The sequence below is a fragment of the Camelus ferus genome, chromosome 16 (genome assembly GCF_009834535.1).
Source record: "Camelus ferus isolate YT-003-E chromosome 16, BCGSAC_Cfer_1.0, whole genome shotgun sequence".
Classification (NCBI taxonomy): domain Eukaryota; kingdom Metazoa; phylum Chordata; class Mammalia; order Artiodactyla; family Camelidae; genus Camelus; species Camelus ferus.
Window position 1 is genome coordinate 33888281 of NC_045711.1, and position 22482 is coordinate 33910762.

The 22482-nt window shown below is 34.0% G+C and overlaps 1 protein-coding gene and 1 pseudogene across 5 annotated transcripts in view; both read right to left on the minus strand.

Moving 5' to 3' along the window:
* TLK2 (tousled like kinase 2) overlaps positions 1–22482 on the minus strand; it is a 101647-nt gene that overhangs the window by 19646 nt on the left and 59519 nt on the right. For all 5 annotated transcript variants that reach the window (XM_032457155.1, XM_032457154.1, XM_032457157.1 and 2 more), the window contains 7 exons: positions 21149–21241; positions 16903–17013; positions 15635–15771; positions 9814–9966; positions 5857–5923; positions 4707–4804; positions 3000–3081 (listed from right to left, as the gene is read on the minus strand). In XM_032457155.1, the coding sequence (XP_032313046.1) occupies positions 3000–3081; positions 4707–4804; positions 5857–5923; positions 9814–9966; positions 15635–15771; positions 16903–17013; positions 21149–21241 (741 nt within the window). The remainder of the gene's footprint in view (positions 1–2999; positions 3082–4706; positions 4805–5856; positions 5924–9813; positions 9967–15634; positions 15772–16902; positions 17014–21148; positions 21242–22482) is intronic.
* Positions 22141–22295, minus strand: LOC116656916 (annotated as a pseudogene).

The following is a 22482-nucleotide window of genomic DNA, read 5'->3' on the forward strand; positions in this document are numbered from 1 at the left end:
TAGTCCCACCCCTAAATGCTAGTAAATAAAAAGCAGTTTTTGATCCCCACCACTGCTGGCTACACAGTGCTATCTTATGCAATGAAAAAAGGTAACAGGTTTTTGAGGATGCCTGGTGTAAATCACAATTTGACAAAGTAAGTAGCACTTTAATACAACAGATTTCCCCTGTTCAAAAGAATTTATTAGGGAACTCCTTCAGAATGAATAGATTTTCTTGGGCTTTAAAAGTTCGGATTAAAAACTTACTACTTCAGTTCCAACATTATTATCAACTATCTGCCAGCTTCCACAGATGTACAAACAGATGAAGGCAACAGGCACAGAATAAACAGTCCGTGAACAGTGGTAATTACAGTTCCACAGATCTTTTAAAATGTAAGCTACCTCTAGGAAAGCACAGGATACAAAAGAGGGTTGCTTATAAAAGAAACTTCTAATTTATATTAAATTTAAACCAGTGTTTTTTAAAATATAAAAACCAAACAATTCAAACAGAACAAACATCTTATTTCATGGAAATGGAAACTTTTGAACTGTATTTTTGTTTCAAATTCTGAAGTCCACCTGCATGCATGCATCATGGCTTTATAGTAGAGAACCATTTCAAACTATTAAAAACCAGATTAAATATCACCTAATTTGTAAGAGCACTAATGAACTGTAAGTGTCATTTATTCCAATTACCACACCATATTTTTGAATCCAAGACACTATGATCCATCACTCAATTAAGAAGGGCTTCTGGGGAGTGGAAAACAGCAAAACAATAACTACATTAAATGTACACATCACTCTAAGAAGCATCTAGATCTCAGAAATGTTAAAATGTTTGAAGAATATACTAGGAAAAAAACAGGATGAAGAAATCGCTAACAGGTAACTGGAAAGCACCAAGAACCAATTTTAATGGTTTTTAAAAAGGAACAGTCCCACCTCTGGGTATAAAGCCAAAAGAACTGAAAGCAGAGTCTCAGAGATATTTGCACATGCATGTTCAAAGCAGCATTGTTTACAACAGACAAGAGGAGGAAGCAACCCAAATGTCCACTGGCAGATGAACGGATAAAGAAAATGAAGTATATACATACAATGGAAGGTTATTCAGCCTTAAAAAGAAGGAAACTCTGTCACATGCTTCAACGTGGATGCTTTGAGAATATTAATCTGAGTGAAACAAATTAATCACAAAAGGACAAACACTGTGTGATTCCACTCATATGAGGTATCTAAAAGTAATCAAATTCATAAAACCAGAAACTAGAACAGTGGCTACCAGTGGCTGGGGAGAGAGGAAAAAGAGTTACTGATTAGTGAGTAGAGCTAGTGGGTTTTGCAAGATGAGAAAGTTCTAGAGAGCTGTTTCAAAACAACATGAATATACCTAACACTATTGAACTGTACACATTAAAAGAGTGAATGATAAATTTGTTACATGTTTTTTAACCACAATTTTTAAAAATTACCAAAAATAAAAAATAAATTAAGCATATGGTTCAAAAATGAAAACAAAGAAGAAAGCAGAAGGAAAGACTGAAAGCAAAAGTTAATAGAAAACATAAAACAGTATATTTTATCAACAAAAATAAACATTTCAAAAGAAAAGAGAAATAACTAAGGTATGGATATTTTTAAATCAAGATGAAACAGAGTGATTTTCCAGAAAAACTGAATTACCAAAACCAAATTAAGAAGGGAAAGAAAATCTGAATAGATCAGTATTTATAGAAGGAACCGAAAAGGTTGTCAAATAGCTTTCCTCTAAAATGACATCTACCTAGGTGATTTTATGATTCAGTTCTAACAAACTTTTAGGAAGCCAACAATTCCTATGTAATGCAGAGCATTCCAGAACACAGAAGAGAATTTCACAACTCGTTCTAGGATAACTAAGACACAAGAGCTAGACAATGCTGCTTGCACACAGAAGACAACTATGAGTCAGTCCTACTATGTACACAGACTAAAAATATGAGCAAAATATTAGAAAATCAAACCCAGCAGTACACTAAAACTAATTAATACAGTTCTGGAAATGTATAGTGATGACAGTTTCACAACACTGTGAATGTACTTAATGCCACTGAATTGTACACTTAAAAAATGGTTAATTAAAATGGCCAATGTTTTATATATATATTTGTGTATATATATATATATATAACCACAATGAAAAATATTATAAAAAGGGAAAATAGTACAACTAGTTTTTATTGTTATCTGAAATGAAAAATTATTTTACTCAAAAGATCTCCCATATAAAAATTCATATGGGCATAACATAAATCACAACAGCAAAGGCTACACCTTAGGAAAGAGGGAATTACCAGGGCCACGCAGTAAAGAACACTTAACAAACCAATTCAGCATTTAAAAGCTAGGTGCTAGAAACATCTACAGAAGTTTAAGGAGGCCGTGACTGGTTAATGTGTGATATATCTGCAGTTACATTTAAAACAGACCGAATTCCTCATTTAGGAAAAATCAACTGGAGGCATAGCAGCCTGTACTTTGCTGGCCCAACTGAAGTACTCTAAGCCAGGACACTCCTTCAGAATGCCAGCGCTACTAAATGCTGACTTAGAAAATGAGAACATTTTAAAAATAAAAACCACGTTTTCAAAGAATTAATTTTAACAAATCTATTTTGTTTAAATGTAACATTCATTTCTAACAAATGAAGATGGGCAGAAAGTACAAAACTAGAATAAAAATCGCCATAATTCCATTACCCAGACATGAATGTTATTTTCTCTTCCTGTTTTTTTTTAAATCTATAATTATTTACTTTTCAAACTTGAAAACAGGGTAAAGTATTGTATTTTGCTTAGTTACTTAAGTTTATTGGAAGAAGTTCTCCCAAAGGTACAGGTTCTTAAAGTTTTTGAATTTCAACCAATAGCTATCAACCCACAGTTATCACTATTCTTAATGTTCTCCAAGTTGATAATAATCAATAATTTAACCCTCAGTCTCTGTACCCAGTTCCTCATACTTACCTTGTAAACTTCACTGAAACCTCCTCTACCCAAAAGATGTAACAACAAATATCTGTCATTTAGCGTTGGATGATCTTTAAATCTGTGGAAACAGGAATATATAACAATAACACCCAGAGGTCAAGGACTACACAATTTTCCATGTTTCCCAGAAAATCTAACATGTTATACACATGATTACAGCTACTGCCAACAGCTTGGCAATGATCACCAATACAGCAAATTCTGAGCATTTTATGTTCTATAGTTAAGTTCTATAGTTTCGAGACAGCATAAGTACAATGAACAGCATTAGCTGTAGAGTCATGCACCATGGGTGCCAGCCTCAGCATAGCCACAATTAGACTAGTGACATTTGTTGACCTCCCTCCCTTTCTGCTCTGCTATAAACTGTGGGGGGCAAACTATACACTAGAACAGAGATTTTCAAACTGCGCTACTTGGTTCCTCCAAACCATTCAAGAACCACATGCTTCTGCCATTACAGAACTACATAAACTAAAATTCTAAGATTTTTGGCCTTTAAAAAGATTTCATTATGAGTCACATGTTCTACGTGTTTTCTCTTTAAGATGTTAAGTCTTCGTGATATAAATGTTTTCCCCATATAGGAGTCCACCTTGTATCATTTTCTAACAATAAGACAAAGAAATTAGAGTTTCTGGCAAAAATAACTTGAAAAATATTTCTGCCTAGTTCCTGATCTTAAACAGCCCCACTAATAATCCTGAAATTACTTTATTTTGATTTTGAGAGAATGGCATGCCTGTGGAGAGAGAATGGCATGCCTGTGGAGAGAGGTGACATTTCTGCATTGTGGTTAGCTTGGGAGTCAGATCCACATATCAACTCTTTGTTTGGTCACACTAGTCCCTGGTCCCTGGTCAAGTTAATTTGTCTAAGCCAGTTTCCAGATCTATTTATTGAAGATGACCTATCTCATTTGATTATTGTGATGATTAAGTGACACAACATAAGGACATTTAGCACCCTGCCTGACACATAGTGCTCAGTAATGGGAACTGTTGTTGCCTGCCACTTTACAGAAAGGAAAGTCCAGGGCTCATACTGGCCAAAAATACACAAGCTGTAGCTATGTCAAAAATAAAATCATGTTTCAGAGTCAGAAAAATGTGGGAAAGAACAGATTATGGATAGAAGCCATTTCCCACTTGCAATCTACTTTTCATAGTTTCAACCCCTTAAATGAGTTATAAACAAAGGTGAACATTTATCATTATTTACTGTGCTGAACTTAAAAGTTTTTCTTAAACATCTCAACATTTGAATGGCCCGTAAAGGTCACTGAGAAACTGTCATCTCAACCCAGTGATCTTTCCACAACACCATACTGTCACCCTTCGCTTCACCCTAATAAGGCTCTGTAGGTAAATCTGAACATACACTACAACCAAACCATTTGTGACTACAAAGCATATTGCTTTAGTAACCTCTACTTGTGTAAAACTGCTATACTGTATGCATAGATATATATTTAATATATAAACCTAATATATTTACATATATTTAAACTAACACAAATCATAATTCTGTTCCTAAAACTGTATTACATACTATAATAGCGCTAAGCACACTATGGAATCATATACCAAATTTACATTAAGCAAAAATATCATTCTAGACCATTCGATTCATGCTAGAAAGTGCTCAGCAATCTCCAACCCAACATACCCCCAACTTGCTTACTGTGAATTATCTTCATTATGTATCCTTTTTAGTTCCCTGATATGTAGATTTCTAACCCTTTCTAGCCTTTCCAGCTCTGCCTGGATCTCTGCTTCTTCCTAAAATGAAAAGACAAAAAACCAACTCAGAACACAGGAAATTTTACGTTTTCAGAATCTCATTTCAAAAACAAAAGCAGACACTTCTCTTATGAAAAGCTAAAGGAAGATGTTTTGCACTGAAAAAGATTTTTTTTTTAAGAACCAGAATTCTAATCATAAAAAAACCCCAAAGCAAAATAATAAATAAAATTCAAACCACACAGAGAAGTATAGCAGGAAAAATGAAAGTCCTCTGCCACCCCCTTTCTCTTCTCCATGCCCATTCCCCAGATATATACACTTAAGTTTCTTGCGTTAGTTTCCAGAAACGTTTGTTTTGCGTTTATACGTATAGGCATGCACTTTTTTCTTTTTTAAACAAAAACCAGGTTCTCTATTGGGTTCTGTTCTCTAAGTGTGGATTACACTTGGTGCCTTAAGTTCTACTGACTTAACAAGATCTGAGAACCTACTGGGGGAGGCGGGAGGGAGACACACACACACACACACACACATAAATAGCAGTTTATTGAATGCTTACTGACCATCTTCAAGATAAGCAATAAACACCAAAAATGTATAGGCTGCTGAATTAAAGACATGAGCCATCTATATCTAAGATACCCTTGTGAACACTGTCAATAACAAATTCTGTAGGTGCCTTTGTGTTACAATATGGCTCTTCTTAGTTCAGGCAAGAGGTAAGAGCTGCTATGTGATTTAAAATATCATAATAAGTTAAATATCAATTTCAGCACCATCTGCTCTTATTTTTACATTTAATTTTTGCCAAAAAGATAATCACTTGTGAAGCCTTATGAGGTATACAGAATTATCTACTGGTTACGTCATTAGTGGGAAAAGCACTCTCACTGCGTGGCTGCAGTTGACTTGAAAATTGAAAGATCAGAGCTCCACTATTAGAAGACTAGGTGTAATAGTGAAAGTACCTATTGAAGATTCTTGCAGATATATGAAGCTATTAATTTGCCCAAATGACCAAATAGCTTCAACAACAAATGTAGACTAAAAATTGTTTTTCTCCAGACAGATTTTCTCATCATACTTACCTTTTTAAGATGACCTAATCTGAGTTTGAAGATTTCTTCTTGTTCATGGTATTCTGCTAAAGTTAACCTGGAAAATAATGACAGAAATTTCAGTAAATTATTTGAAATCATAGTGTGCTTAATGCCAAAGCATGTTATACAGTACACTGAATCTCGTAGTTAAAATGACCAAAAGACAGATTATCCTGCAGTCTTTTGACGAGAGAAAAACTTCTATGATTTATCAGATGTGATGTGAAGGAAGGAATTCAAAGCCAGAAGTCGAATTTGTAAAAAATGAGAAAAATTAATGAGCTATATTTTTACACTCCTTATGAAACGAGTTTTATCTCATACCTTACTCAGATGAAAATCCATTAGAAGAGACAACCAAAAATTATATGTCTTAAGGTTTTTTTAAAGGGGAAAATAGTAAGCCAATGTATTTTATTATTTTTGATAACTCTCTGATCTTGATATTAAGAGAAGAACAACATAGCAGGAAGAGTCCAGCTTCATAGCAGCACTGTTTACAATAGCCAAGACATGGAAACAACCTAAATGTCCATTGACAGATGAATGGATAAAGAAGATGTGATGTATATATACAATGGACTATTACTCAGCCATAAAAAAAGAATGAAATAATGCCATTTGCAACAACATGGGTGGACCTAGAGATTATCACATTAAATGAAGTATGCCAGACAAAGACAAATATCATGTATCATTTATATGTGGAATCTAAAAATGTGTGTCTGTGTGTATATATATTATATATGTCTGAATTTTATTTACAAACCAGAAATAGACTCACAGATATAGAAAACAAACTATGGTTACCAAAGGGGAAAGGGGGGATGGAAATAAATTAGGAGTTTGGGATTAACAGATACACATTGCTATATATAAAACAGATAAACAAGGATCTACTGTACAGTACAGGGAACTATATTCAATTTCTTGTAATAAGCTATAATGGAAAACAATCTGAAAAAAATATATATGTATCTAAGTATGTACACGTATAACTGAATTGCTTTGCTGTATATCTGAAGCTAACATTGTAAATCACTTCAATAAAAAATAAAATTAAAGAAAAGAAAGAGTCCAGGATTTGGAGTCTGAGGACCAGGGTTCAAAGTACAACTCAGGCCATGTGACCTTGGGCAAGCAACTTTAATCTCAGTTTCCTAAAAATGCAGCAAGTAATGACACTTATCTTAAAAAGCTGTTGTGACTATTAAAACGAGAATGTGAAGAGAAATAATATGTAAAATTCTATATAACAGTTCTCAGTTCTCACAGGACTGACTTGATGGGTCATCACTCACTTCATGTTCCACCTAACCTCAACTGCATCCTCTTATCTCAAAAATGAACATGTAAGAAGTGATTTATCTTACTCCTCCATCTTAAACCTCTTCACATTCTAGAAGCACACACATGTATTTCAAAGTTTTTTCTAAATAGCAAGAGAAAGAAGGAACAGCTATCCTATCAACCAGGAAGGGCCACAAAATAGAGCCTTTTGAGGTCTGACTAAAAGAAAATTAAAATAACAAGAAAAATACACCCACTAGGGCTGTTTCACCTATCTTTTCATAGTTGCAGAAATATTTACATCCATTACTCCACATCACACAAGTAAAAAAGGAAGAAATGAAAAATCACAGCTAAGAATTCTCTCTGCCTGAAATAGGTTCAGTACCAGGAAAGGATAATGTAACTCACTCCAAGACTCCAGAGGACTGCTTCTGCCTTCTAGCCAAAGGAATGAGCCAAGTCACATACTGTAATTAAAGACTGGACTCACAGCCTTCCAGCTTGGATTTTACACAGGACTCCAGATGGCAACTGCTTACTGACACACTACTGGCCTAGACTGAATTCTAATTATTATTCTACAGCAAAAAAACAACCTGTGCCTGCTTTATCACTCCTAAGCCAACGGTCTTATGCAGTAGCATTAAATAATTGTCAAGTAATACTGGAAGGAGAGTCCCTTCACAAACTAAATACAGGAGCCAGGAAAGAGAAAATAATCAGATTAATGTGTACAGCATTTGCCTAAAGAATTCTTCAAATATGGGCTCCTACTTGGACTTTTTGAAAGGAAATATTTTTTCTTAGAATCTAGTTTTAAAATACTCAGAGTGAAGATGTTTTCCAAATTTACTCACTGTGCATACTTTTATCACTATACTTAAAGTAATTATTAGTTTATTCATCTGCTCATTTTCCCTAGAGAAACTGTGAGCTCCTAAGGCTGGGTTGTATCCTTCAGCTCTGCATCCCTAGTGTCCAGAACAGGGCCAAATACATAATAAGCATTTAACAGAGACTTACTAAATGAATGTCAAGGAAAAGGCTCCCCAACACAACAGGTATGTATGGGGTGAGGACTGGTGTTAAGCCATCTTTCTCACTGGAATGAAGAAAGATACATTTCTGGGATGTCATGAACTTTTAATAATGGTGTAATGTAAGTATTATTATACTTGAGGTGGATTAAGGGTTAATTTGTTTTTGTGAACTAATATGAAAACATTAAAGGCAAAAGACATATTAGTCAATAAATTACACAGTATCATTATCCCTTATTTGTGGCTCTCTTTAAATCCCACAATCACACAGGGGTGACCAGTTAGCTCAGATGGTTAGAGCGTGGTACTAATAAATCCCACAATCACAGCTTTACAATATTTCTTTTTCCCTTGAAAAAAAACCAGTGTAGCCACTATAAATATACTGATTACAATACCAATGACTATTTCTATGAAAAAAATATTTTAGATTTCAAACATCCAATTCGGAACCTGACTTCGCAGCTACCATCAATTCTTTATAGAGATTTTTTACACTATTATCTGTAGGTCTTTTTTCCCTTTTTAATTTGAAAGCCTCTTGAAGATAGAGGTGATGGCTTAAATATCTTCAGGGTATGCATAAGAGATATTTTAAATAGGTGAGTAACATACAGGTTTCATGCCAATCCTGTTTAGCAGTCGTGCCTCGTTGGCAAACTATAACCTGTGGGCCATTGAGCTCACAGTCTGTTTCCGTAAATAAAGTTTTACTGGAACACAGCTACGCTCATTCATTGATGTACTGTCTATGGCTGCTTTCAAGCTACAACAGTAGAGCTGAGTAGTTGCAACAGAGAACCTCAAGAGTGCAAAGCCTAAAGTATTTATTATTCGGCCCATTAGAAAAAAAGCTTACCAACTCCTTTCCCAGTGGAAGATTTTCTTAGTGGTCAAGGATTCAAAAATCAATTAAAGAAATTTGACACGGGGTTGGGGTGAAAAAGGAAGGCACCTGTGCTCTAAGCATTCTATTCCTCCTATGCATGGTAGCTATGGAGTAACTGCTGACTGGCAGTGAAAAAGATGGCTACACTGCAATTTAAGATACTGGTGTTTTCCTTAGGTCCCCAGACCAGGAAAAAATACTGGGAATGTTAAGAACTGGCTTACTGGGAAAACATCCTTTTCCTAAAGTAGTGTCTAACTTACCTGAGGTTACGCCTAAACTTGTGGCTGTTAACTAAGTGCTCTTTAGACCACTGAAGAGCACTCTTCAGTTGCATTCTTGAGTCTGAAACGGTAGCCAGGTAATCCCCATAAGATGATACCAATGTATCATAACCTAAAACTGCACATCAGCAATTATATTATTTGAATACCTAATGACATTACTTTTGTTTTAAGAGTGACCAAAGACCATGATATCAACTTAAATGTCATTATTTCTACCTCTTATCTGAAACTCCCTGAAGAAGATCAGGACTAAGAAAATGAGTTAATTTTATAGGGTTTTTATATGAGTTAAGCAAATCCATTAATGTAACTAAAAAGAAAGCTTAAGCTCCAGAAATCTCCATAATTTATCGTTTTTTTCCAGTGCACTCAAAAAGACATTTGTATTTCAGAGGAGAATGTAGAATCTCACAGTTCACATCAGTACAGAACATACGTTTCATTCTCAGCTCCGTTGGTCTTGCTTTTCCTCTGTTTCTGCTCATTGGTTGCTGGAGGGGCCTGTCCCATGGCAGGAGGTTTCCGCTTTGCTAACATTTTTCGTTGTCTTTCTATCTCTTCTCTCTGTGAATTTATCCTTTCCTGTTGCCTAGAGATACAAAAGATGTTGCATAGAGGAAGAAGGTCAAAAGTTCTTTAAGATGGGTATAGAATAAACACAAATATCTTTATATTTGATAGACTGTATATCTTATAGACTTCAGAAAAAATAAGCCCCTTTAAGTAAGGAGAGATTTGATTTTAACTTCAGGTTGGAAGGGCCAAATATATGGTGAAAGAACGATTTTTTGGAATGAGTTCGTGCTTTAAGACACCAGTTATGATTATTCTCAGAATAGGAATGTGGGCAGGAAGGAAAAATCTCAAATTTCTACTGTGACCTTATTTTCTAACTCAAAAGGAAAAAAATTGCTGATTCCTTTTTAACAGTTAGAAAACAACTCTCTGGTAATTAACCCATTAAAGTAAAGAACTGTATTTACATAAGAAAAAAGGTATAAAAGATCCCAAGTGTCTTTTTATTTGGAGTAACATTTCCTCAAATTCTACCTAGAAAGATACCAAAATTTGAATGATGCTAAACAAAGTGGAAAAAGGTCTTCATTTATTTTAGTCTAAGTGAACTGTTACCAACCAGTCACTGATATGGTGAAACCTACACTAAGTTTTTTAAGAACAATTATGTACATTTAGAGAAAGTAAAATGAAGCCCTTCAACTAGTAAAAAACTCCTTAAGAAACAGTACTTAAAATGAATTAATAAAAAACATATATAAAGACTTGCAACATCTAATACCATTGTCATTGGGAATGTATTTCTGAATAAGATATAGAGTATTTTCAAATATGATGCTGCATTTTTCTATAATAAACTAGTTTACAAACTAGGAGTCAATAAAAATACCCATATAAGTAATCCACTTTCTCTCATATATACTGATACCTGACAGACACTAAGGTTTATAGACTTGGTACATAAAAATATACCAAGATTGGAGATTAACCACTTAATAGACTACAATCTTTAAATCATGTATCACAGTTGACTTGACAGTCAAATGCTAGCTCCCTTCTCCTTCTCTGTCTACCATGTCTTTTCCCCCATCTCCTTTTCTTGATCCAACTTTTACTTTTTTAGAATGATAGAATCTAATTTTTCAAATCTATATTCTCAAATGAAATCTATTCCACCCTCTTCCCTGAACACTATAGTCAACAGTCTCTAGACTTTTTCCAGATTCAGTATATCTTTCTCAGAAGAATGGCAACCAGAAAAAACAAGATGCCCATCATACAATTTATGCTGCCATTATCTATAAGGGCAATTAAGTGTTAGCAAGGTTAACCTAATCAAAACACTGCAAATAAATATCTATTCATCTAATACAATTCTCTTGGCTTTAAGAGGAGCTGACTCACTGATTAGATGTCAGTTTAAGAGCAAAGTGGACATTTTAATTCAAGAGTTGTCTGCTTGTCTGAAAAAAATCTTTTAACTATCATTAGAGACATGCCTTTTCCTCCAAAATATATGTATATAAATAATTCATAGCTTGAAAGAATTCTGGATTGAGGTACAGAATTCTTAGGTAAAATCACAATCTTCCTTCTCACTCAATGAGTGTTCTCGAGGAAAACATTTATCTTCTCTAAATATGAGTTTCCCAATCAAAAAATTGATAAAATATCTTTAGTTTGTTTCTACTCTTTCAGGGCCATGATGTCAACGCACTCTGAATTCTCTGAAGATAACCATACAATATACAGTTTAACTATAAACTACAGTATGCTAGTGGTGTGCCACAACATTTTGTCTTTGAAGACTAACTGCTTTGGAAGATTGAAATTTTAGCAACTATCCTTATTAAATATAAAATAAAACTGATTTCTTATAGTTTTCAGGGAGAATCCATTCATTTAATTCCCAAATTCACAAAGAAAGGAGCCCCACAACCATCATATATAAACCATAAACACAGGGTGCTCTTGTGCCAAAATGCCTCTGGAGACATCTTTAAACTGTATATTCTGAAAATGAGAGCGCTTGCTTGGACCTGAAAACTGATGCACCAGAGATCAACGTTACATATGATAAGGATTCCTACATTAATCCTGGATGTTCTTGAAACTATTTAGCTATTTATACTTATAAATAAAAGTCATCTAAAAATAGTCTATCAGTGATACTTCATTTAGGTTTATTTTGGGAAAACACAGTTTATTGACTTAATCATACTTTAACTTCTCTTGGAACAAGAACAATGTCTTATCAACTCTCATATCTCCAACACATATGACAGTGTCTTTTAAACAGCTGACTCTTAAATATTTCTTGCACTGCATCAATTTTAGAGAATGCTCACCCTTCATCACCCATGGAAAGACTTTTTCTACCATCTTTTACAATAGTATTAATGATCTGATACATTTACTTCACTCAAATCTAAGTAACTCTATTTAAAAAGCCATTACCTGTAAAAGAAAACAAGACAATCAGCTGTAGGTACCATTATCAGTTGAACTGCATCACCCAAAAAGATACATTAAAAGTCCTAACCCCCAGTATCTCAGATTATGACCTTTGCAAATGGGGTCATTGAAGACATAATTTGTTAAAATAAGATCATACTGGAGTAGGGTGGGTGTCCTCATAAGAAAGTGTCCTCATAAGAAAAGAAGACACAAAGACATACGGGGGAACACACTGTGAAGATGCTGCCACAAGCCAGAGAACACCAAAGAATGGAGAGGTATTGAAATATACATATTTTCAGACATTATTTTAGCCAAAAAAATTTTAGTGGTGATCTACAGATAGTGTCCGAATACCTCAGATAAGAATTTTTAAAGATTCATATGTTCTGTGTCTACTGGGAACTGTGAAATGGTATGTACTACTCAAGGGAGATCTGACATTTATTGAATCAACAAAAAGAGTTGTCACTCATTTTATGGATCATGTGACCAAGAATCAGATGGTTCACAAGAAATCACGTTAAAATGGGATTCTATAATTCCTTACACATCAGACTAAATACATGGACTAGCATTACAAGCTATAAAGTTTAATTTATTCCCTCTGATCATCCACATCTTAAACGACCACAGTTTTGTATACAGGTCAAATCCCATTACTTTAATGTTGCCTATTGCAATAGAAAGAAAATCTTCATAAAGAATTTTTTTATTGCCTTATCATTGACTATCTGAGGCTTTGAGACTTATTTAAATAAAAAACTGTATACTGAATAACAACGGAATTTAACGTCACTACTTTCTCAGAACTGTAAAATAAGCTACTTTTTCAACAGGTTCAAAATTACCAGGAAAAATGACTAACCTGGCTAAAAAAAAAATATTACAAATCTGATATGATCTCCCTATTAGATACAAATCTTCTGTTTTAGGGGCTTAAAAAGATCACTCAAAAAAAAGCAAGGAACAAAGTGAGAATAAAAGAACTGTGTTGAAGCTCCTGCTGAGACTATATTTTTGATCATCTGATTAATTTTTTTAATGTCTTGAGGTTTGTCTCTTCCTATAAAACCTAGTACTGCTTCAGCTACCTTACACACCAAATTATGTTGTGGAGTTTCTTATACACAGGTTACTATTATCTGTGAGGATATCAGATACAGTCTTTTACAACTAAAGAACTTCAATTTCTGCATTACAATTAAGAAAGGGAATTAATTTATTAAAGTAAAACTTTATAAAATATTATACCTATAATTAATAGATATCAGCCAGAAACAGCTTCTCAAGAGACGGGATGGATATTCTTCAATTTACATGACTTAAAACCATGAAAACATGCTATCCACTTAGAAGAAAGAATCCTGGTTATGGGTCTCATTTAGATAGTCCCAATTTCTCTGGTCTGATGGCTCTACAGCAAAGTCATCATTTTGTACTTTTACTACATAAGACTTCTAGAACCTTCTGGGCATCAGGCTACTTACAGAAAAAAAGAAAAAAACACTGCTACTATCAGCAAAAACTGTAATCACTTCTTAAAAGTAATTACATTTTATATCTCTATACAAATCCACTAACCTTTTATGCCTAACTAAGTCTGCAGACATTTTAAAAACTGCCATCTGAGGAGTAACCGTTGTCAAGGGCTGGTTGACACAATCACATGTGGGACCCAGTCTGAGCTTAGGAAGCTCTGACCAGCAACCAGGGATACAAGTTTCACTTTCTGTCCCATTCCAGCAAAACTGGGTGGTGTGTCACTTCCAGGGCAATTTGCACATCTTGGTCAGGGTGTTATGCAATAGGCATCATGCTCCCCGTGCAGCAGCCATTTACACTGCCCTGGTGCAATTCTGCTAAGTACCCAGCCACCTATGCTTAGAGCTCAGAATGGACGCAGCTCTGAGCCTCTGGTATGTGACCTAATTCAAAAGACTTTTTTCTTCCAGGGTACCGTATCTCTAACTGATAGCCTCTTATCACACCAAAATATGCATACGTGAGGTATATCTATGAGGCAAAAATACACCTAAACCAAGTTGGAGGTTAAAGGATCACATATAAAGCACTGACCAGAGGTTAGTTTTAACAAAGCATTATTAATAACATCAGTATATGTACTTTTCTTTCAGGCATAAATCTGTTATTATTTATGTTTCACTACTATTCAAAAGTAGTTCCACCCTTTCAAATCAATGCTCAGTAAGTTATTTCGGCAAGAAAAAAAAGGTAGGAAAGGCAGTCTACGGAACCCTTCAAGTCACAGTGATCTACAGATCAGTTTGAGAGCCCATGATTAAAAATACAATGTGTCACCCCCCCAACCCAGTCTCAGATGGAAATGATCTAACAATCAAAATAAATATAACACATTGTAAATCAACTATACTTCAATAAAAATTTGAGAGAAAAGAAAAGAAAAGAAAAGAAGGAAGAAAGGAAGGAAGGAAGGAAGGAAGGAAGGAAGGAAGGAAGGAAGGAAGGAAGAAAGAAAGAAAGAAAGAAAGAAAGAAAGAAAGAAAGAAAGAAAGAAAGAAAGAAAGAAAGAAAGAAAGAAAGAAAGACAGACCAAAGGGTACTACAACCTGAAGATACTTCAACTCCTAAGCTAATATTAGCTATTTACATAGTTGAAATTTTAGAATTTTAAATGTCAATTCCCTCCTTGGAGTAAATATTTGAATGTTTCAAACCAAAGTTATAATAAAGTGAAAAAGTGCTCAAGATTCCAAGTTGCTGACAGGCACAGACAGTGGAGCTAGTCTACAGCCTGACCGCTGGCTCAGTCCTTGCCTTCAAAGAGGTGACCATCTCTGATGACTGGATACTGTCCCCTTCAAGAGCATCAGGGACATGTCCTATAAGGTTCTTCCAGTGCTTTATTTTGTTTTATACCTAACTCAGGAAATTCTTCCTTGGGTCTTTGCTTGTTTCATTTTCCTTTGGGCCCAGAATAAATGCTCAGCTGATTCTTCATGAAAATCCATTACATAATGAAAAGGATACTGAGTCAAGCTCCAGATTTTTCTTCCTTAGTTTTGCCAATTTTGAACCTTTTAAGCTTCAAGGTGCAACTTGTTTTCTATCCTCTGTTACTTGTGTCATTTTTTCCTAGGACTTCAACTCATTCCCTGTATTTCTTTACACACATGGTGACAAAAACTGAATGAAAAGATGACTACCAGTACTAAGATTATTAATGATTACAATTACAAAAACTTTTGTAAAAATCCAAACCAACTTTTCAATTCTCAATTTAATCATTACATTTCACTTACTTTATAAGGTTCTGGAAAGCATAACCGTCTGTCCACTGTTCAGTGAACGAGGCCCCGTGTCGGACAGTGGTAAAGTGGCCCAACCTCAAGCGATCTTGCATGCTTTTATCTCTACATGCCATCTTCTCTTGTTTTGACTTAGAGGGACAAATAGAAAATAATTTTATTGTTCTATGAGAACTCAGATACAGCATTATGTTTATTTTTTTTCTACTACACTATTCAAAGTTTAGTACAACTGGCTAAATCTACATCGACTTTAGGAAGTAACCTAAAATTTTAAATGAATATTCTGTATTAACACATACTTTATTACTTCTGTCATAAAAATGGAAAAAAGTGGTTTCCTTTCTATAAAATTAAGATTAAGAGATGAAGCAAAATTCTCCTCAGTATCTTTGACAGCAATAAAATAACTTACTTCACTTTTATCACTGTTGCCTGTCTTTTTAACAGCATTTCAAATATTTCAGCAAAAGAAACCACTAGTCTGTCTCAAACTTCTAGCTTGTAATGATTTCATTAAAAAGTACTGCCATCTTAAAACCTTCACTAAGAGATAAATAAGTACTGGGGAATGTCATTTTTTAAAAAAACTTCCAAGAAACAGTTACTAAGTTGCAACTAATCATTAACTATAATAAAGGAAACATCATCCAATTAAAGTATTCATATGAAAGTATATGCCAACTTAATTATCACATTATTATATATATGTTACTCCAAACACCATCTCAGAAATGGAAATAAAATGTTTGTAATAGTAACAAGATATGCACTTTAATTAATAGGATGAATGTAAGAATTTAGGAGAGCAATACCCTGAACATTCTCAACTAGGACAAGCTGCGCTTGTCCAAGCAACATCACACTCAAAGCGACGCACAATCAGAAAACAAACCCAAAATTATCACTCTGAATGCTTGGTTCAATGTCCATGTAAGAAAGAATTCTAATTGTCATATCATTAGACGTCTTTTCTTTTTTTTTTATTTTTTATTTTTTATTTATTATTGAATTAGTTATTTGGGGGGGATAACTAAGTTTATTGATTTTTTAGAGGAGGTACTAGGGCTTGAACCCAGGACCTCATGCATGCTAAGCACGCATTCTACCACTTGAGCTATACCCTCCCCCAAGATGTCTTTTCTTAAGAAGCAAAAGTACTACTCTGAAGTATGTTCATCTAAGGTAAAGAGTAAGAAGCCACAACAATGACACACACTAAGCATCTTGGGATAGAGTTCAGGCCACCATTAGTCACTTACTTTTTCTATAAGGAGTTTCTTGCTCATTGTCACACATCGATTTAATCGTTCTTTGTATTTCTCTAGCATCTTTTGCTGTTCATCAATCTGCCGTCTCAAATCACAGTTGGCCTTCAATGGAAAAAAAAACTTTTTAATTAGCTCCAAGGAAGCCAGATTAATACAAAAGCAGTTTACAAAGTCGGAAAATCATTTCTGTTGTTCAATTAAAAGAAAAACTAAGGTGCCAAGAGGTAAGAGTAACTGTCTTTTTAAAAAAGAAGGTAAATACTTCACTCCTTGATTTTTAATAAACTTATCATTTATTAAAGATGAATTCTGTTACTAGAAGTGGCATGTTTTCCTACTGATCATATTTTACTCCTCCCAAAAGCCAGTTACAGGTGAATTTAGTATATCACATATGCTTAAACTGTCATGAAATAAAAAACATAATGAATGAGATGTTTAAAATTCATACAAAGGGTGATTAAGAACTTACCAAAAAATTACAGAATTTAAAAAAAAATGTTCTTTATTTTAAAACTGGTCTTTGTTTTTCTGTTCTTGTTTCCAAAGAAAAAGAGACATGGATTTACATAAATATTTCTTACCAGAGAAGCTAGGCACACCCATGCCCACATAAGACAGAACTAACAAACAAGTTGAATACAAGGTCTTGGTTCAAGAACACCAGAATGTAAATACACAGTTAATTTAGCTGTGGTCAGAAGGATGGGCTAAATACTTTGAAAAATTCAAGCCTCCTACAATAACAGAGAAGGAAAGAACCACTAACCCAAGGTCAATTTTGACTTGCAACTCCTGAATTTGTTCTTGCATTAAACAAAAGATATCTACTCTTTTAGCAAATAAATAATATTTTATAATAACTTGCTTGAATTATGGAAAAAAGCTAGTATTTCCCAATTACATGATACATGTATTCCTGAAACAGTAAAAAGCACAAATGGAAGATATTACAGCACACTCAATTTTTGAGACTTTTCAGCTTTCATTTCAAAGTGACCAGCGTACAACAGCTTCCACCCCCACATTTCTACTCTCCTCATAAACACAATTTCTATTAGTTCTTCTAATAGAGTCCGAGAGTTCTATGGACGTTACCAAAGGCAAAGTACAAGCATATTTGGATAAATGTGACTAATTCATACTTAAAACTCTGCAAGCCAAAAATTAGTAATGTTTCTGTGAAATTCAATCTACCTTTGGAAGATTAGCATTCCCTTGAAATCTATAATCAATCTCTGGCAGCTCATTTAAAATCTTAGGAACTCTAAATTTGGTTACTAACACTAACAATTTTGTGTTCAGGTTTAAAACAGCACCTGGCTAGCAGCTTCTGATGCAGCATTACCCAACATCTCACTAACATGGAAAAACTCAATGAATGGTCCATGCCTGCCTGAAAAAAGCTATGAACAGCAGAGGTCATTCCCCCTGTCCCTCCAGATCAGAAACACAAGCTCTAGTTCAACTTGAAAAAATGGCAGATGTCCTTTTGTGTCTTCTTTTTTGACATATCCACTCCACTGGCACTGCTTTCCAAAGAAAGACTACAATCTTCAGAAACAAGGGAGTAGTGGTGAGTAAAGGGAACACACTTGCTTCCTGGAAGATGAAAGCAGACTTTTTTTTTTAACCCAGAAGAAGAGTACTAAGTTAGGATTAGTTTTTCATATACTCCAGCTTCTCAATCTTATGAAAGTGAGGTGATGAAGGAAGAAGACAAGTCCATGATCCCTTTTCAGTCTAGCACACTACTCTGGACAAAAATATGCCAATACTGGAGTTGGGTTAGGAGCTTTTTAAACCCACAGTATCTAATTATAAATCTTGGCAAGTCAACCAGCACCCAAATGAACAAAAGCAGGAGTAAGAGCAATCCCAAGCAAGTATATGTGCTAACAATGAAAGATGGAAGTAGGTACTGAGTCTAAACATGGATCTCCTTATTGAAAGATGGAAAATGCAAACAAACAAACAAATTTAAAAAACAGGCCTAAGGAAAAATATATCTGAATAGGAAAAGGAACATCAGCTTGAGAACAGTGAAAATGATCTCCCTACAGAATTCAAAAGAACATTTTCCATAAGAAAGAACAATTCCATAAAATGCAAAGACATGGTATCCATGAAATAGAAGCCAAAACCCATAAAGAATGTACAGAATGAGATAAGAAAGTGCATTAGGTAAGGGGAAAAAAACAGGTAAATAAAAATGTAAATAATAAAATTCACAGGAGCTGCAGGAAATACATGGAAGACAAAATTAAAACTTAATGAGACTCAGAAGAGAAGGGTAATCATATTAAACGAGACATAAAATGACAGGAATAAGAGAGATCAGAGATCCAAGCTAGAAACCAAGGAAGAGGCCAACATAAGACAGAAAAAGGCAAAAATTAAGCATAACTATGCATTTCAAGAATAAAAATAGAGCTATGTAGATGTACCCTGCAAATCTTTTTGAAAAACAGGAATAAAGATGGGGGTGGAGGTTGGGGGGTAAGGGTGGTTAATAGTTATCACAGAAAACAGATGACCATGGCCTTCTCTGAAAGATTAAATGCTAGAAAAATTTTAAAGGAGTGAGTGCATGTTATATTAAGAAGGTGAGAAGAGATGGCCAAGAGGTTATCACATAAAACTCTCACACACAGTGCTATCTTTTATACAGGAAGGCAAGAGAAAGAAAATTCAGCTCTACAAGGTCACAAAAAATGTAACAATGATATATCCTTGAAAAATAATTACTTAAAAATATATTCCAGTCAATCAAGAGATAAAGAATACAAAAACTGTGATTAAAAGAACAGCACTAACAATGAGCTGTGAAACCATTCAACAAAGCTGTGTAACTAATTATTGCAAATTTGGTCTTAAAGCTGCCTGTAAATGTAAGAATTATTCTTTATAAGGTATTTTAAAACATCATATTTTACTCATAAAGACCAGGCTTACGGTTAGATCAATGCTAAACTCCAAGTTTTACATAGGAGTGAGTCAAGTATACTATTTAATACTATATTTTGATAATTTAAAGAATATAGGTAAAAATTTTTACAGAGGAGATAATAAAAAATACAGTGATATTCTTTATTATTGAACAGAATTCTTTATTCAGTTAAATGGAATTATGGGTGTCATATTTTCTAGTATTCTCTAAATGAATTACAAACAGCATACGTTGCTGTTACAATAAGAAAACAATAAACATTTTAAAACATTTTTTAAATAGGTCAGTTAAGGGGGAGGGTATAGCTCAGTGGTAGAATGTACACTTAGCAAGCATGATGTCCTGGGTTCAAATCCCAGTACTTCTATTAAAATAAATAAATAAACCTAATTACCTTTCCCCAAAAATAAATAAATAAAAATTTTAAAACATTTAAAAATAATAGGTCAGTCAATATGGCAAATTGTATATTAAAAAATTAATTTTAAAATATCATGGTATATTTTCTAGGGGTATATTTTTAATTCCAGATTAGCTATTTTTAACATATCTCTTATAAGCACAAAAAACTTCAGATGAATAGGTTATAAAACATACAAAATGCAAAATCAGAGCTAAAAAGTACTTGTGAAATAGTTTTTAAAACTCAAGAATATTAAAAAAAAGTTTCTCTGAAATGGGAAAACAACATTTTATACCTATTCTCACAGTTCCAAATGAGATACAATATTCCACAGATATATTTCTCCAGTATACATTTAAATATTAAAATTTCCTCATTAAGATATCCAATTTATACAACACGGAGAATATAGCCAATATTCTGTACTATCTATAAATGGAAAGTTACCCTTAAAAATTGTAAAATTTTTTTTTTAATTTTAAATAAAATTAAATTACCAAAAAAAAATTTCAAGTTAAAGATAGTGCTTAGAATATAGGTGTGATCCTGGTTCTTACTCAGATTCCTTCAGACTAAAGGAAGATATCCAAATGTGTATTATTTAACTTTGTTATTTGGCTATAGTAATTATCTCTATGGTATGCACATAATTCAGATATATATAAAATCAATCAGTGTTTATTATAAAGTCTCTTACCACATTTTGGGGGAGTCATTAGGTCTATTTATTTATTTATTTATTTATTTATTTATTTATTATTAGTTTTTTTGTTTGTTTTTGATGGAGGTACTGGGAATTGAACTCAGGACATCGTGTATGCTAAGCATGCGCTCTACCATTTGAGCTATACCCTCCCCTTCTCTTACCACATTTTAATACTTACTCTTAACAAATCATCTATTCTTCCTTCCTTCTTCTCTAAGTCAGAATTCTTATTGTTTTCTAGTGCAGATATTTTTTCTATTGTGAGGTCAGACTATAAAGAGAAAACAAATTTAGGATTAGTCTCAAAATATTACATGTCATCACATTTTTCTCATTACTTTTCTGTAAAAAAAAAGCACTTAATAGCACAAATAGCCTGGAATCACATGGCTCAAGAAATTAAACCTGCTTTCATCATCCCATTCTTTAAGCATTATGTTCTGCTACACCTGTGCTTCAGAACTATGTTAACTGAGGAATCAAAAATATGGATTCTCAAACTACAGTGCACTGAACAATACAGAAACATACTACTCCAGAAATGAAACTAACTCTGAATAGAAGGCCATCAGAGGAGACATGATCCAAATCTCTAAAGAACAAACACGCCACCTAGTGGAAACAAAGAACAATCAGAAGGGGAGAGATGAATGCTCAACTATCTTAAGTCTGTTTAACTGTTCAAAAGCAATTTAATTCAAATAAAATTAAAATCTACTCCTGAGGATTTGAGACTTAAGAAGTTGAGCTCTAAGTTTAGTTTTAGACTTAAGAAGTTATCCTAGATTGCCAAGCATCCTGTCTTCAAGGCAACACAATATCAACAGGCTTCAAGAAAACCCAGTATATTATTTGGCTAGCCCAATACTACAAAATAGAAGACACACCCACTATCCTTTTCAGATATTATCTTTCAATGTTCACAACATCCCCTAAATTAAAGTTTCTGAAGACTGTTTAAGGAGGAATTATATTGGTGTGTCAGACATTAAAAAAGTTTAGCTAGGTCCTGTCAAATGAGTAGGTACAAGGAATAAATTAAGTACTTCTTTATTTCATAAAATTCACTGAAGCCCATCATAAGCACTGTCCCTACAAGCATTTTGTACACACTGTCTGAGATAGTAAGAATCAACCATGGTTTTCTGTTTGTTTGTTTGTTTGTTTTTACAGGGGAGAGCGCAAACACAGTCCCTCACCACCACAAATTATGCAGTCAAGTTTCCCACATTTGGGGAAATCACAGGGGTCAGCACATCCAGAGTACAATGGATAAGGCTTGCCCTGGGAAAACCACCTCTGTGACCACGTCAACCATGTTTTATAGAGCTTGAAGAAAACTGAGGCTCAAAAAAGATAAAGTGTACGTTGCAAAGCTAGAATTTGAATCTAGGCCTAGAGGTCTCCAAAGCAAATGTTCTTTCCTGAACACCATGCTGCAGCATAATATAAGCACTGCTGCTGCAATACACCAGAAAGGTAAAGAAACACCTCAAAAAGCTAAGTTAAGGG